Source organism: Solanum tuberosum, unplaced genomic scaffold (assembly GCF_000226075.1).
Source record: "Solanum tuberosum cultivar DM 1-3 516 R44 unplaced genomic scaffold, SolTub_3.0 scf00026, whole genome shotgun sequence".
In the NCBI taxonomy this organism is placed as follows: Eukaryota; Viridiplantae; Streptophyta; class Magnoliopsida; order Solanales; family Solanaceae; genus Solanum; species Solanum tuberosum.
In genome coordinates this window covers 1563714-1580353 of record NW_006238952.1, presented here as the reverse complement: position 1 = coordinate 1580353, position 16640 = coordinate 1563714, and the positions used below count along the sequence as shown (strand labels likewise).

General features: G+C 36.6%; 3 protein-coding genes across 5 annotated transcripts in view; 1 reads left to right on the top strand and 2 right to left on the bottom strand.

Moving 5' to 3' along the window:
• LOC102594829 (ERAD-associated E3 ubiquitin-protein ligase component HRD3A) overlaps positions 1-7662 on the bottom strand; it is a 10823-nt gene extending 3161 nt beyond the window's left edge. The window contains exons 1-5 of the mRNA XM_006341459.2: positions 6987-7662; positions 6021-6509; positions 5465-5680; positions 3044-3367; positions 2594-2836 (exon numbers count right to left, since the gene is read on the bottom strand). Coding sequence (XP_006341521.1) covers positions 2594-2836; positions 3044-3367; positions 5465-5680; positions 6021-6509; positions 6987-7526 — 1812 coding nt within the window. The 5' untranslated portion in view covers positions 7527-7662. The remainder of the gene's footprint in view (positions 1-2593; positions 2837-3043; positions 3368-5464; positions 5681-6020; positions 6510-6986) is intronic.
• Positions 7663-8646: 984 nt separating this feature from the next.
• LOC102594283 (Down syndrome critical region protein 3) lies at positions 8647-13801 on the top strand. Of its 3 annotated transcripts, none has more exons than XM_015306211.1 (12): positions 8648-8849; positions 8967-9059; positions 9172-9236; positions 9711-9765; positions 10654-10743; positions 10833-10917; positions 11021-11116; positions 11952-12136; positions 12334-12422; positions 12998-13051; positions 13123-13181; positions 13301-13801. In XM_015306211.1, exons 1-11 carry the CDS (start codon positions 8799-8801, stop codon positions 13151-13153), a joined length of 894 nt encoding a protein of 297 aa, XP_015161697.1. In that variant the 5' UTR covers positions 8648-8798; the 3' UTR covers positions 13154-13181; positions 13301-13801. The 3 variants fall into 3 exon arrangements, with proteins under 3 accessions (XP_015161698.1, XP_015161697.1, XP_006341519.1); XM_006341457.2 differs by having other exon boundaries at positions 8649-8849; positions 12952-13051; XM_015306212.1 differs by lacking the exons at positions 12334-12422; positions 13301-13801 and having other exon boundaries at positions 8647-8849; positions 12952-13051; positions 13123-13167.
• A 413-nt stretch (positions 13802-14214) lies between these two features.
• On the bottom strand, positions 14215-16539 carry LOC102593955 (aldose 1-epimerase). The gene is made up of 5 exons (XM_006341456.2): positions 16381-16539; positions 16208-16257; positions 15969-16095; positions 15155-15259; positions 14215-15075 (listed from the first exon to the last, which is right to left on the bottom strand). The coding sequence occupies exons 1-5, from the start codon at positions 16481-16483 to the stop codon at positions 14453-14455; spliced, it is 1008 nt and encodes a 335-aa protein (XP_006341518.1). The 5' UTR covers positions 16484-16539; the 3' UTR covers positions 14215-14452.
• Positions 16540-16640: the final 101 nt, after the last annotated feature.

Genomic DNA, 16640 nt, shown 5'->3' with positions numbered 1-16640 from the left:
CCAGCTGCGGTCGTGATCGGAGGCAAGGGTGAGCACACAACGTCCTTGATTTGCCCGTCTCCTTCTGTACTTACTTTTGCTTGTCTTTTGCCTTTTTAGACAGCTTGTTTCTGTGGTCCACTTTTAGGACTTGTACTTTTGTTAGCAGCTCTGTACTTGTGACTTCCAGGTTTTTGGAGGAATTCATTTTGTGTATATATGTCTAGTCGCTGCCGCCCGTTCATTGCATGTTCTTGTTATATTTATTACTATATTAGGTTGATTGGTTGGTTTTCTACCCTAACATCCCATTACTTCGAGTTCCGGGATATGGGTTAACTTGCCTACTGGTGGGTCATATAGTAGGCGCCATCAGGACCTGAGAAATTGGGTCTTCACAAATTGGTATCAAAGCCTACCACGCGTGCTCCAACTCACGGTACCGGAGCTTTTCCCCTCCGAACGGTCTCCAAATGCTTCCCCACTATCAAAAGGTTAATCACCTCGTCATTATGAATATGTTGACACTAAAATTATATTTTTCGGAGATGGACCCAAAATTGGGTCTAAAACAGGATTGTGGGACCCACAATTGAAATCTGTGAAAACGTCCCAAACACCTTACTAAACTAATACCCCAAAATTTAGCACAAAATGATGCTTAAAACATAGCAAATTAGCCCTAACAATTAAAATCATTAATAAGTCTTGACTTACGACTTGGCAGCCCCTTGATCACCAATTTCTGAAAAAACGAGACCCTTCCAACCCAAACAGATTATACCACGACGATCCTTGCGAAAAACTCTACAAGTTAGCCTCAAGAATGACTTAAAACGGACCTAAGATGATCAAGATCTAACCTTTCAAAGTTCAACAAAAATTCATTCCGAAAATCACTCTAGCAGTAGCTAAATTCGGTTCCTTACCTCAAACGAAGCCTCCCTTCGCGTTTCTGAGCTCACCTCTAGATTCCCCACGAAATTCTCTTGAAATTAGCCTTTTGAATCACCTAATTTGAGCTTAAAATGGAAGAGATATTTATGTTTGAAGATGAGGGGAAAAAAATGGACGAAAATTGTCCTTAAATCTAGAAATTTCCAGATTTCAACACGCTGCCACGTGGCGTCGCGTGGCTCTGCCACGTCACCACCACGTTAGAATTCAACAACTCTTCAAACTTCAATTTCGATGTTCCGGACTCGTTCAGAGTCGGAAAAACACAAACCATATATGGAAATGATATTTCGGACTCAACGGTGAAGTCGAAATTTCCATTGGAGATCGCTTCGATGAAAAGTGGGTCCCAGACCTAGTATCGTTTTAGCCAGATTCCACAACGAGCATCTAAAGCTCGGGAAGTGAACAAAGGGTCGTTCTAGACCAAAATCGATATTCCGAAGCTAACCTAGCTGTCAGAATTTTCATCTGAGCACATCTTCCAAGAAGGTTGACCAAAGTCAACTTTTCAAAGTTATAAAATCTCTAAAAATGGGCCTAAAACCCAAACGAACGACCAGGTGACCGAACAGTCAGTGCCAGCAAGTCATAAATGACCTAGGGTCGCTACAGGAACGCTCTAAACGATGGAATGAATGCTTTAATTTAAAAATGACCTGGAGGGTCATTACACTTTGGATCTTTGACATGGCAACAACACTCTGTTTGAAGCATCTTAAGAGTCCCATGGCAGCCTCAAATACATCAAACCAGAGTATTGTACCATGTTTTCACAAAGCTAACACTATCACTCCTCCAACTCATGTGCTTCTAAACTTCAATATAAGTACAAGTTCTTCTTACCCTACAGTTGTTTAGGATTTGGATTGTGTTTTGTCTTCTTTCCACTCTGAATCGTCTACTGTATTACATGCAGTTCATCCACACTCATAGACATGCAGAGCACATTTAGGAAGATTATTAGGACCACCATTCCTCAGTAAGCTAATATGGTAAATGGACTGCATCTGATAGCTCCTGCAAACTCTGGTTCAATTTCTTTTTTTTGAGGAAGGTAACAAACTCTGGTGCAATACGATTCAAGGTTCTTTTATACTCCTAGGGAATCCAATCACATTCTACAAATGCCAAAAGCAAGGTCCCTCTGACAATCAGAGAGGCCTCATATTTCAATGCCCAAGTACTGATGATCCCTTTAAGACTTCTGTTTTTATCAGGTAAATGGTTTCACTTATCACAAGGCCAAAATTGGCTGTATACAAGTATACCAAAAAGCAAAGAACCTACAACCATATATGGTTCTCTATGAAAGACATCCAATCCTCTATACAACCCGGAACTACATAGGTGTACCAAAAATAAATAAGGGATTGAGGACTACTCCTTTTTTTTATGACAAGGGATTGAAGACTACTACTCCTCAACTGTCCAAAACTCATTTCTATCCCTTCAAAAGACCCCCAGTTTCCTTTTAGGACATTAACTGATTAGTCTTCTCTTTGTCACAGTTTTGACTGGGGAAATAAGGGATCATCCAACGAATTTATGAGTGCGAAGTGGCTAGAGGTACTGAAACACAAAATGAACAATCAAGTATGTGTGTGCATGTGTACATGTATTTGTATGCAGTGAGAGAAATGGAGTAAACATTTACCAGGATACCATTGGCGTAGTTTTTCCTTATCCACAAGCTTCCAAGGGCCAATGTTACAGGCAACTTTGCAGCATGATCAACTGCCAATGCTTGATCGTAATAACGCTTAGCAAGATGAAGATCAAATGGTAGTCCCTGGCCATGCTCATGCATGTAACCCAGATTAAACATAGCTTGGGCATTAGATTGTGATTTTGCATGCATATAAGCCTCAGCTGCACGGTCATAGTCCCGCTCAGTACCCTATAAAAAGCAGATGAATAGTATTCCATCACTTCATTAATGTGCAATTCAAGCCAAGGAAAGAAGAGATCACAATAAAGATAAACAAACTTAAGGCTACTACTACTACTGGATGTAAACTAACATACCCCTTACTAATATGTGAAGAGATTATGATTAGAATAAGATAAACTTGAAGCTACTTCTACTGAATGTAAAATAACATACCCGACCATAGTAATATGCATCTCCAATAAGCAACGCAGCATGTTCATTACCCTGCTCTGAAGCTTGCCACCACAAGGCATGCGAGCGTTGATGCCTCTCTTCATCACTGCAAATTCCAGATTCTCCCAAACACATGCTTCTTTCTCCATATTTGTCAAGGATCCATGCAGCATTACTTTGCGCAATCTCATAGCCTAACTCTGCCATTCTCGCATATAGAAGGAAAGCCCTGCCCACATCTCCTCTCAAATACGACTCTAGTGCCCATCTAGACAAAGAACTCCATGGTCCACGTTCTGCAACTAGTTTGTACAAGGAAGATGCCTGAAAATTGAAATAACGGACGGCATGTGAAAAGGAGGAAGGACCACAAAAGGGAAAAAATAAAAATACATCATACTTCAAGATAATTTTATGCAACTTGAAGATAAAAGCACTTAGAATTTATCAATGTGAACATAAAAGCTTCAGCAATTATCATATCATGCTTCTCTCCTATTTCTCAGTTTAGTTTAGTGTGTGCGCTTTGCATGAGTATCTCGTGTCAAACAATAAAACTATATACAAGAAGTACGAAATTATTAAAAAATAGACATTGACATTAAAATAAATAGACATTGACGCGAACCTCTTTTTTAATATTTGTAATTCCTTTAATTATTTATTCATTTTGTTTACCAAAATTTAATTAAGATTTATATATGGTAAACATATTGATTTTGATATCGTAAATGTTGGGGAGAATCTTAGTAGCACAGTTGGTTGGTTACCTAAACTCCCACCTTGTTGGTGAGGGTTCGATTCCCCACATGGTAATCCCCTCCTCATTTTCCCTTCCCCTACCCCAATTTTAAAAAAGAAAAAAAAAAGTCTTAAATGTTAGGATTTTTGATATAGTTCAATTAAGAAGCAAAATTTTAGTCAACTTCAAAGTACTAAATATAAAGAGTTCTTACCTATTACAAATAAGTAAAGATTAATAGCTATACCTTTAATTAATTTCAAAGTCCAAAATATTAGGATAATAATTAAATGACAATTATTTGAGGAAAATAGTAAATGACAATTTTATCTATGCAGAATTTTTTAATAAAGCGCAAAAAGTTCAATCAACATTTCTAAAGAACCTCCATACTTTTTAATTAATACTAGATGAAGGAGAATAGCCTTGAAAGTTATATGAGTTTGCACCTTTACAAAATCTATCGACGACTCTATACAAGGCTATCTCCATTCTCCTCTTTACAAAAAAAAGGTAGAAAAGATATGACGGGATATATCCCAGTAGAGAACAATTACTCAGTACCTTCCATTTTATATGACTGTTTTGATAGGACATAGATTTTAAGAATTTACTTTAATTGTTCATTATATTATTATCATTATTATTAGTAGTAGTAGATTAGTAGTAGAAGAAAATATTAACATAAATGATAAATAGTTAGGGGTCGTTTGGTAGGGTGTATAAGAATAATATTGAATAGAGTGTATTAGTAATGTTGGTATTAGTTATGCTTGCTTGGTCATACATAGATTATTTAAAAAAAAATACAGATTATTTCTTATGCATTGTTTGGTTTGGTGTATTAAAAATAACATGCATTACATAATTTCTAAAAAGATATTTATTTTCAAAAATACCTCCACAAATATGGTGGAAAAGATATAGAAAGGGTTTTGAGGGACAATTGTGTCTTTAACCATGCTAATGTGTGCATTAAAAACCTTGCATTACTAATACCGTGGAAATCCATGTATTAGTATTAGTATTAGTAATACATGCTTTAATACACAATTGAGTGTATAACTAACGTAAGCATTAGTTATACATAGACTGAAAAAGTGTACCAAACAAGGTACTACTAATACACCTTGCATGTGTTATTTTTTCTAATACACTCTACCAAACGACCCCTTAGTTTCATATAGAAAGCCTCACATCAAAGTTTTACATAATTGAGAGTTGAATGAAATAAGATTCTAGGAAGTTGTCATAGTTGTACCAAAACATTATTAATATACTGATATCAACTATTTTGGAAGGTCTAAAAATGAGAAGTGACATATAAATTGGATTGGAGACGATATATTTCCACTCCACTCTATCAAGCAATTCTCGTCAAAATGGCCATGATAAATACATGGGCTAAGAGATTCTACTTCGGGATTTGAAGCCAGTTTCTAAATAAGGTCATTTAGTACAATTAGTCACCAAACATAAGGCACACCCGTGTTGTTGTTTCTTTTGGACAAGTGCCATAAAGCAAACAAGTCTTGTATGGTGTTGCAACTCAGGCAGCATATTGGAAAGATCAACCAACAACCATGTTCATTCATGAGAAAGTAAAATATAAGAAACTAATATAAGGTCAATAATCCCAGTAAATGTACGAGTAGATGACGAAACTACATTTGACTCACCAGTGGAACATTCTTCGTAAGACCTACACCAGTATGGAACATTTTTGCCAGTTGATAAAATGCTTTTGGTTGACCAGCATCAAAAGCTGTTATGAAGGATTTGGACGCTATTTTCACATCCCTCTTCACCCCAATTCCTTTAAGATACATTACTCCGAGGTTGTAGAATCCACCAGCCTCTCCATTGTCTGCAGCCTTCTCAAAATACTCTTTTGCCTGCAACAGAGAGCAACCAGTATGTCAATTGAATCCTAGATAACTTTTTCAATAGAGTCTATACCAAGAATCTAACTACTGAAGCTTAAACTAAAAGAATAATCCTCTTTTTATGAGAAAAGTCAGTGATCTAAAAAGGTGATTTGATGCACGCAGCAAGCACATGAAAATGAACAAACTAGTGAACTAAGAACAATATAGTGTTAAAAGCTAAAGGTAAGCACATGGATAGAGAAAAGGAGATCCAAGTTTGAGCTATTATTTATTGGGGAATAAAAGATGAAAAAATCTCTATGCATTTACCTTGTCCAGAAACAGCAATGAAAGAACAGAATTTTACCTTAGTGTAGTTCTTTTCCACTCCATATCCTTTGACATAGAGATAGCCCAAACCATTGTAAGCAGAATAAAGTTGCTGCTTGGATGCAAGAGTAAGCCACTCTAATGCCTTAGTAAAGTTCCTTTCAACTCCAGCTCCTCTTGCATATATTTCCCCAAGAAGTTCCATAGATCTCGCCTCACCCTTCTCCATTGCCTTCAGAAACCATGTTAACGCCTTGGTGTGATCACGTCGTACTCCCCTTAATCCAAAGTAGTAGAATATCCCAATTTTATACATTGCACCAGCATTCCCTTTTTGTGCCTGGTATTCCAAAATCTGGAAGTCCTCATCCTCCTCACCTCGCGACTTCCTCAAGGCTTCCTTATTTTCCTCTGCTCCACTGTGTATCCTCACTGGTTCAATCACAGGTGAGTCCTTCGATATCAGGAAACTGTTAATGGCTACCTCTGCCAATTCGGCATACAATTTCACAGCTTTATCATGCATCTGCGATCAAACAAACAATCGCATAGATGAGAAAATATAATTTTTTCTATTAACTGCAACAAAAAAAATAGAGCAACCCAGACTCAAATCATAAGAATGTTAGTATATGAATGCAATTTCATGTCTCCAACAGTAGAGCTCCAAATTCACCAGAACTACCACCTAAAACACTTGCTTGTGCTCTGCTAACATCTCTTTTCTTTCTTTTTTACACATCACCTTATAAACGAGAAACCAAATCCAATTTAAGATCTCTCAACACAAAATTCACAATCCCCCCTGAGGAAAAATACCACCTTTTTTTTTCCTTTGATAACCAAGAACCAAAAACAAATTAGAGCTCCATAGCTCACTATGAACCAGTAACATAATGTTTCACAAACGCAAAAGCAGGGTTTTTGCATATTACAGACAATGTGAGCATTCCTAAACGCTTCCCATTCTCAGATTGATAAAAATTGAGGAACAAAAACTCACCTCTTGGCGAGAATAAGTATAAGCAAGTGCCATTTTGGATTGCATATTACCGCCTTCAGCAGCAAAATGGTGATACAGAAAAGACTTAGCTTTGCTCCTCTCTCTTCCAATCCCCATTCCATACAGAAAGCCCAAAATAGACTGCGCGTGGGGGTGGCCAGCCGAGGCAGCCGCCTCGATCTCAGACGCCGCCTCCTCCATCGCCCTTTCATCTCCTCTACTATATGCCTTAACTATCTTACTAACCGAAGAGTAGTATGCGCCTTCATGTTCAAGGTGAACTTGCGGCGCAGTAGCGGGCTCGAAAATCGGGCTCCATGAACCCGGATCAAGCACATAATCCGGCTTGGCTTCGGAGTCAATAAAATCATCGAATCCAGTATCCGACGGGTCATCGACGAGGTTTGTAGAATCAGCGGCTGCTTCTTTGAGGTCTTCCTGAGAGAGGACAAGCACCAATTGGCGGCCGAGTGTAGAAATTGGAAGAAGAGCGAGGCATAGGAGAACGAATGTTATCTTTCGGGAGTTTCGATTTCTCATCTCCTTACTGAATTTTGATCCTTTAATGGAGGTCGGAGATGTTCGTCAGCGGTCGTTCGGTAAATTCCGGTGTAGGAGTCGAAGAGGACGGGAATGTAGAGCTCTTATCGTGTGTTTCAATTGCCACGTCAGTGGTCATCACCTGAACCATTAAGAACATGCCACGTCATTATGATCTTGAAGAAATAAAGAGAAAACAAAGTCTTCAATCAAATATAACATTGTTCACTTTTTTCGAAGCTTTTATTTATTTGAAAATTATAATGTTTGAATATGATTACATAACTTTATTTTGGTCACAAATATTATTGCATATGATTTTTGGAGCTAATTTTTATATATTTAAAAATTGTTTTAAATCACGCTATTGATGTGGAAATAGAGTTGTTTGAGTTATATTCGAGGCTCGAGAGTAGTTAATTTGGATATAATTACAGTAACATCATTAAAGTATCAATGTTAGCGACATTGAAGACAACATATTATTCAAAATTCATAACAAATTTAGTAAGTACAAATGAATTGCAAGGAACATAACTATTACTATAATTTAATAAGGTCATTGTGAAGCATTGTTGATTAACCGTTGTTGTTCTCTCGCATTTTTCGCAGGTGCAACATTGATTAAGTCAAAAGATTTTATTCACTGACTTCGATTAACATTTTACTTACGAACCTCAGGCCTCTATTGACAGTACGCTAATGTAATACTGGTTGATTTAAAAATTTGTCAAGTGATTGTGTGTAGCCGATATATGAAATAACGATATACAATTTTACATTTACAAACAACTCGATTAGTGTAAAATTCGTAACAAATTAATAAGTGAAAATGAATTACATGAAGTAACTATTACTGTATTAGTTTATTACTAAAATATATTGATATATATTTCCTGATTTAATAAACTTTTAACCTATTAACTCACAAATTAACATATTTAGTTGTTGATTTACCTCGAATCAATCTTTTAATTATTAATTCAATTCGAATTGTAATTTATTTTTTTGATTTTCCACCCAATGTTCGAAGTCCACATTAAAGCTTCGATTAAATCAGGATCGTGCAGATCCATTTGGGGGTGGTTTGATATTGACTTACATAAAAAGAAAAAGAAAAAGAAATTTCAAGTCTGATACTCTTCCTAGCTGAGAGTAATATTCGTGGGGTATCGGGTTTCGGCTGACCCGTCCGGTGCAAATAAATTCCGGCGAAAACTCCCGGGGTTATTGCTCTTAGCAGCTTTGTTCCTTGTTGTCGTTTTCATCGTCATGTCAGTAGAGATCAAACTTTCGCGATCCAACCGCATTTATCGGCCTAATGTACTTGAAATCTGAACTGATTGTATCTCCATGTTCGTCCATATTATGCAAATTATCATAAAGAGGAAGTATTCTACTGTTACTCACGTATTCGTAATGAATAAACTGCAATTGTAGGAACTAGTGGAAGGCAAAATCGTAACGAAGCTCTCTTCTTCCATTTCCCATCAAGGCATTCGACTCAATGTCAACGCTTCAGTCAACTTGCAGGTACTTAGTTCTCATATTTTTAGTTTGATCATTCCATTTAAAATAGGTGTAAAATTTGAAGTAGTTCAGTCCTATGCTTTAGCTTACTCGTATGTTTAAAGTCGACATTCAGGTTCGAGGAGGATCAGCTGGTGTTATTGAATCTTTTTATGGTGTTATCAAGCCTATAACAATTCTGTAAGCATGCTTCAAATTCACTTTAAGTTTTAACTTCTTTTTTAATCCTTGCTCCGGACCGCCTGTATATTTGTTGGGGGTTGTCAAGCAATTTTGGTTTAGGAAGAGCATTCAATTTGCACTGGACCTATACAACATACTCAAATAAGTTAATTATGTAAATTTTGAATATCTCCATGGTTTCATCCTTTATTTCCCTCTCTCTTTTTATCCGTCGTGACCAGGAAAAAAAGATACTTCAACAATTCATGCATTATTTTTAGTCAATTTATATATGCCACTCAAAAAATCAAAACTTTTCTCTTTGCTTAACTTGTCCGTATTGTTTGTTGTACAAGAATGCAATCGTGGACAATTTTCTAGGAGACATGTTTTTGTTCACTTTAAATGATTCTGTTGTTAACATTTTGTTGTAAAAGCATTTTGATTTTTGTAATTTGTTGATACTCACCTGATTTTTCTGGGGCAATGTAGGAATAAGACTGTTGAGGTCCTAAAATCTGGTAGGATCAGCTCAGGTACTACAGAGGTATGTTCTTAGAAATAAGTTATGGTGAAATTTTGTTGTTTTATGCTTCTTCAATTCATGATTTATTTACTTTTTTGCTAAAAGACTTCCCATTTGGTAGCACATGCCAAGGTTTGAGTTTCCCCCTCAAAGTAAAATCTTCCTTGACTTCCTGCAAATTGCTTATATGAGAACCAGTGGAAGAGAGGACTTATGACAAAGAGAAAAGAGAAGTCAGCATTGGTACAAGAGTGTATGAAAATTATTGTGGTACTTGGTTATGATATGATCCAATCTATCATGGCTTTTCTTTTCTCAAGTTGTACACTTTTTAAGAATAGACTACTGATATTTGGGTGAGCTGGATGACAAATGAAAGGTCCCTCCATCCGTTCCTTTGCCCCAGCATCCCATCCAAAAAAAAGAAAATAGAACCCCTTCACTTGTTCCTGTAGTTGAATATTTAGAGTTCAGTTGTTGGGATTTCATGTTAAACCTTTTACTCAAAGAAATTGTATCATCCTTAATTATGTTAAATTATTAGGAGAAGTTCTTATAAACAGTTGCAGAAAAACAAAAATGTTCCTGGAATCAGGAGAAATCATATCAACTCCTCCCCTACCAGCTATGCAGGGCAATAGTATTTTATATCATTGTTGATAATTGTATCAGCTTACTATCTTGGGGAGATTTGGGTTCTGAGAGTGAAATATTGCTTCAAAGGAATCTGTGAAAGGGAAGGACTCTTCAGAGTATTACACTTGAAGAGTGGAATGCAACTCTTTCATTCTCCTGTATTCTACATGGCTCTAGTTTAATTATAAACTACTTTTCTTGCGCCACTCAGAGTGGCTGTTTTTTATTTTGTTTATTCCTTGTCAGTTCTTGATTCTTCTTCTTGTTGCCTAGATCCCATTTTCCTTCTGGTTGAAAGATCCAGGAGAAAAACCTTTGGAAAAATTTTACGAAACATATCATGGTGGGGATATTAGCATTCAGGTACATTCCGACAAGAATTTGCTGTGTCCTATATGTTATCAATCTGTTTCAGTTTTCTTGTTTTTGATGTCTATTACATTTCAATGTAGTATCTGGCATCTGTAGACATTTCAAGAGGATACTTACACAAGTCTCTATCTGCCACAGTGGAGTTCATAATTGAAAGCGAAAAGGGTCTGGGCCTAATCTCTCTCTCTTCCTTCTCTTTTTTATGGGTCATCTAATGTATCAGTACATGAAGAGCTCTAAATCTGCCTTCCATAAATGCCTAATTCAGAGAATCTTCCAGAGAAACCCATTTCTCCTGAAATGGTCATCTTTTATATGACCCAGGACACACAGAGGCATTCACTACTTCCAGAGCTAAAATCAGGTTCATACTTGTTTTTTCTTTTTCCTGGTAAATAATCAGGCTCACTTGTTATAGATTAGAAAATTCATCTATCAATAGGAAAGCAGATTTTGTGTTTGTATCTAAACTTAGATACAATTAGGAGAGTAGGTTTGTAACCCTTATTATTAAGTACCAGCTTCTTCTTTTTGTATTGTGAGTTGAAAGAAGGGCAAAGAAGAGTAAAGAGGGGGAATGGGAGAGAAATAAAATAGGAGGAGAGGAGTGATAGTAATGAGTAGACACAGAGATTGTGTCCCTACCACAAGTAGGTACATCAGGAAAGAAGACCTCTTCTAAGTAAGGTTGTCGTAATTCCCAAACCAATAAGGAACGTGGTGGATTATGATAGAGATAAACACGTATCAAGATGTTTTATTTCCCATTTAAAATCATATTCAATGAGTGTTTGTTGCTGGACAAGAAAATGCCTGTTAAGCTCTGAGTTGTATTTGGGAATTTGATTCCAAATGGGATGGCCGCACTGTCCAGGTTATTCTCCATTTTCTACCATTTGTATAAGTCAATACATAGGAGGAGGATAAATGATGCATCAAAAAGTATTTGCAGTAAAAAATCCTAGAAAACTGTGCTTTTTGAAATTTGAAAAATATGGATTTTCAAGAATAAGAATTATAAGAAGCATTAGGAATTTCTGTTCGTTCTTACTCTTAGTACACGGGTAATATTCAAATCCCAAGATACTTTAAAATCAACCCTGGAAGAAGCTGTGTTTTTAATTTTATGCTTTGCATCCAGAATTATGTCTTGGACGAGAATATAACAGTTGGATGGTTGCAACTTTTATCCTGAATAGGGGGATTTAGGGTAAGCGGTAAAGTGTGCACTCTATGTTCTCTGTCGGATCCTATTGAAGGGGAGCTCACTATTGAATCATCTGCTGTTCCTATCCAATCCATTGAGATTCACTTGCTCCGACTGGAGTCAATTTTGGTTGGAGAAAAGATAGCAACTGAATCCTCTCTGATACAGACAACTCAGGTTTGTAACTGCACGTGTAACCATGAAAAGTTTTATACCATACTCCTCTTACTGATATTGTGCAAAACTTTTATATCATACTCCTCTTACTGATATTGTGCAAAACTTTTATACCATACTCCTCTTACTGATATTGTGCAAAAATTTTATACCATACTCCTCTTACTGATATTGTGCAAAACTTATCTGTTTATTAGATAGCAGATGGAGATGTATGTCGAGGCATGACTCTCCCAATCTACATTATTCTTCCCCGTCTTTTGACTTGTCCGTCAATTTTTGCTGGGTATGTGCTTGATCCAATTAATGTTTGTTCTTTGCAAATTCCTAAGATTTTATCTGCTAGCGCCGTTGTGGCCTCGCAAGAGTTTCATCTCGTTTGTACGTTGTACATAAATGTAATGCAGAGAGAATTGTGGATTCCAAATTATGCTTGCAATTGAGTCCATCCAGATCTATAATTGCTCTGCTAGACCATACATAGGAAAGAGTGTGTTTATATGTTTATGCACCGCGGATGAGTTGGATATTTTCCCAGCTCGTATTTCTGAGTTCAGGCCTCTATCTCATGGATTCCCAAAGCAGATCTACTGGAAACTTTCTGATAATTAGATATCAACTAAAAGAGAGTTAACCAATGTATTTCAATCCATAGAAGTTGCTCCTTTATTTTTCTGAGATATTCATGACCCAGGGGTAGTAATTAGTCTGTTTGATTTGTTTTAACGTGCTTGCCTTATGTTTACATTTGAATCCTTTTTTCTTCTTTTGCTATTATACTAGTAGCATAGTGACTGATATAATCATCTGTGCAGTCCCTTTTCCATAGAGTTCAAAGTCACCCTCGTAATAACCTTTCAGTCTGAGCAATCGAAGGTGCATTCGAAATCCAATTTCAAAACTCTTAAATCATGGGTGAGCATCTCCATATGTGTCGATAGTTGCACAAAAAGTACTGTGTCTAAAGTTGTCATCCTCTTCTGTAGCATGCAGCGGAAAGTATTCCCCTTGAACTAATTCGGACGAAGTGAGATGCTTTAGTCAGGTAATTATCTAAGATTGAATAAGAAACTGGATTTCTTAATGCAACTTGCGTTAGTCCTGTACATTTTAGTGTTTTGTTGCACGTTTGTTCGTAATATGTGTTGTGAAATATGTTTTTAGGGATACTGAAGTCATTGCATATGTCAAGGGGCGAAGACCCACTTACTGATACTGGATTTGGCACCTTGAGGATAGACCTCTTATGTGAATCTTTCACCTGAAAGATGACTATCATCAAGTTCATTTGGTCGACCTTATGGCCGTGAAACAATATTCTTGTTCTACATGTGGAAATTTTCCATGAGATGATGCAAAGGATAATTGCACATCTAGATGGATAAGTAAGGTGCGGAAGTGTAGATTATGGGGTGTGAAGATGAGTTTGTTTTTCAGTAAGAACTCTAGCGACTAGCTGTTTTGACTCTTACACTGTAGAAAAGATTGTACATTCAAGCGCAAGTTTGCCAAACTGGTCTCATGCAAGAGGCGGAAAATCTGTCTTACATGTCAAAAAACTATCTGTTATGTGTGTCTTCCATGTTAGTATAAAAGTAACTGTGGATCTTCATCTAAGGTATGATAATCATAAGATAATCCGTTACTGTTTCCTCTTCGAGCTAATTCGATTATACAAGATATTGATCAATATAAACATACTGAAATTGCGTGAGCAATAGTGTAAAACAAATGAAGATTGGCATTTTGTTATGCAATGATCAGAAAATCTCGTGGCAAAGACCTGTTTACATCTTAAAATCTCTATACTTATGGTTTTCTATATCAAAATCCTTCCCATCCCACTTACAGGTTTTGATGCTACAGCTAAATGGGGAAACACATACTACGCCATTTAGACAAGATTCAAACTTCAGCCAGTGCTTAATTAAAAATTTAGAAGCTTGAGAGGTGCTGACCATTAAGTCAAATATTTGAACATGAGTTGATTCTTGATTTTGAACTAAAATGCTATTTGAGGTTAAGTTTATAGGGTAGTAGAAAAACTCAACTTCAAGTTGGAGTTAAAATTGTCTACCTTGTAACCAAACAATTATTTGCAAATAAAAAAATAAAATCGAAAGAAGCAAATAAGCTGACAAGTCACTCACTCAAACAAAGCCTAAAACAATCTACTGATACTCACAACTCATACTACCAAGGTTTTTCATCTTGAAGAAGTGTACCTTTATTGGTTGCAAATAGGACACAGAACTAACAAGCTAAAAAGAAGTACCGTTATTAGTTCATTTGCTCTTGAAGAAATCCTAAAACAATCTATTCAACTGAAAATTCATACACCATATTGTGTATGTACTTGTCACCAGGCTGAACGACAACAGAGGGAAAATTTGGTGTGTTGATAGCATTTGGAAATCCTTGAGTCTCTAAACAGACTCCAGCATGCTTGTTATAAACAGCTCCACCTTTGCCAACAACTCCATTGACATAGTTTGCAGTGTAAAACTGCATGCCAGGAGCATTGGTCCATAAATCGAGTACTCTGGAACTCTTAGGATCCTTGATTTTTGCCGCATGCTTAAAGCCATCTTTCTCGTCTCCACAGTCGAGCACATAATTATGATCATACCCTAAGCCAACCTGCTGGATATCACGGCCAATCTGCTTTTCAGAGGTGAAATCAAATGGAGTGCCTTTAACAGGCATTATTTCTCCAGTTGGGACCGTGTACTGATCAACAGGAGTGATATGATTTGCCCATATTTGGGCTGTGTTGTCGAGAATATCTCCTGAATTATGGCCACCAAGGTTCCAATAAGTGTGCTGGGCTAAACTAACAGGAGTAGCCTTATTTGCAGGCACAGCTTCCATGTCAAGTCTGAGTGTCGTCTTAGAGGTAAGCGTGTACGTTGCAGTAACAGAAAGATCTCCCGGGTAACCTGTATACAAGGCAAATCAGAAAGTAAGTCCCGTTACATTAGTCGAGGATGAATGGCTAGAGAGAAGAGAGAAAAATACCTTCCTCGCCATCACGACTATGATACTTAAAGGTAACTGATGGATGTTCACCCTCCTTATGTTCAGCAACCTCCCACACAGCCTTGTCAAAACCCTTGTGCCCACCTTTGAAGAGAAGAAATAGTAGCATTAAGAGTACAGACAAAAGAGAATAAAAGCCATTGAATTACAAAAGACTTCCATCCACCGACAATAATAACTGGGAAATAGCATAGCTTTTTGTTTAGCAAGAAGTCTCCAGTACACAGAAAATTCCCTTTCTTATTATTAGTGCAATACTTACTGAAATTACCAGTGCAATATAAAAGCAATTCACTATTCCAAAACATCATACTCAATGATAAAGATTCTTGCCAGAATCACCAGACATTTGGAAGCTCACAAAAGTTCATTATTCATGAAGGTATTTAACTTCCTGTAATTGGTAAAGCTCACAAATATTCATCAACAACTATTTATCCATTGATGAAGCTAAAAAATGTTCTTATTATGGAATGCAATGTAAGTCAATTTCCAGGTCAATCACTAATAATGGAACTATAAAATTCTGACAAAAAATATTTTTTCTCAATGAGGTATGATTTCCCATAAGCAGATCATACAGCCAAAAATCGAGTGAAACAAGTAAATTCTATACAATGGTCAGAGATATAGTAAAACCTCCATCCCAACCCTTGTTATGGGGAATCATCAGTGATGATCTAGCATATAAAGATCAAATTTTGGATACACAATTACAGTAATTTAAACACAATTGACTTACCAATGGATAAAAATTTGTTCACAGAGTTGAGAAAAGTATACAATATCTTACCATGGAGGCTGTTTGGGGGCTTATTGATGGGTAGAGTGTAATCAACTCCATTCAGAGAAAACTTCCCATCTTTAATCCTATTTGCCACACGACCCACAATGCTGCCAAAGTATGGGGCTAAACCTTTCTGATCAATTAAAAGAAAAAATCAAAAAATCAGCAAATGCAGTTCAAAGATCAAGACATAAAACAAATGGGTTTCGATGAAAAAATAAAAATTGGCATAAAATTTTACTCGCCTGGTATGGCTCGAGGGTATCAAATCCAAGAACCACATCACCCAAATTCCCTTCAATAAAATTCAAACAAATAGATAATCAAACATCAGTATAAAAATATTGAAAACAAGAAAGATCCAATTTTTATGATGTAGTATATATCAAGAAGGGAATTTTTCTGAAGAAAAAGGTACCATCTTTATCTGGGACAGATAAGGAGAGAATAGTGCAACCCAAATTGGAGACTTTGACTTGCATGCTTCCATTGTTGAGCTCGATAATTTTGGGTTCCGCCATTACTGTAAAAATTAAGGATTTTCAGTTTTGATGACAAGATAAAGAGAAACAGAAGAGGCACGAGGACAAGCTGGTAATTTCAGTGAATATTAATATCTCGGCATTTATCCATTTAAACCAAGATGATCAATTATTTATTTATAACGTTTCCATGGGT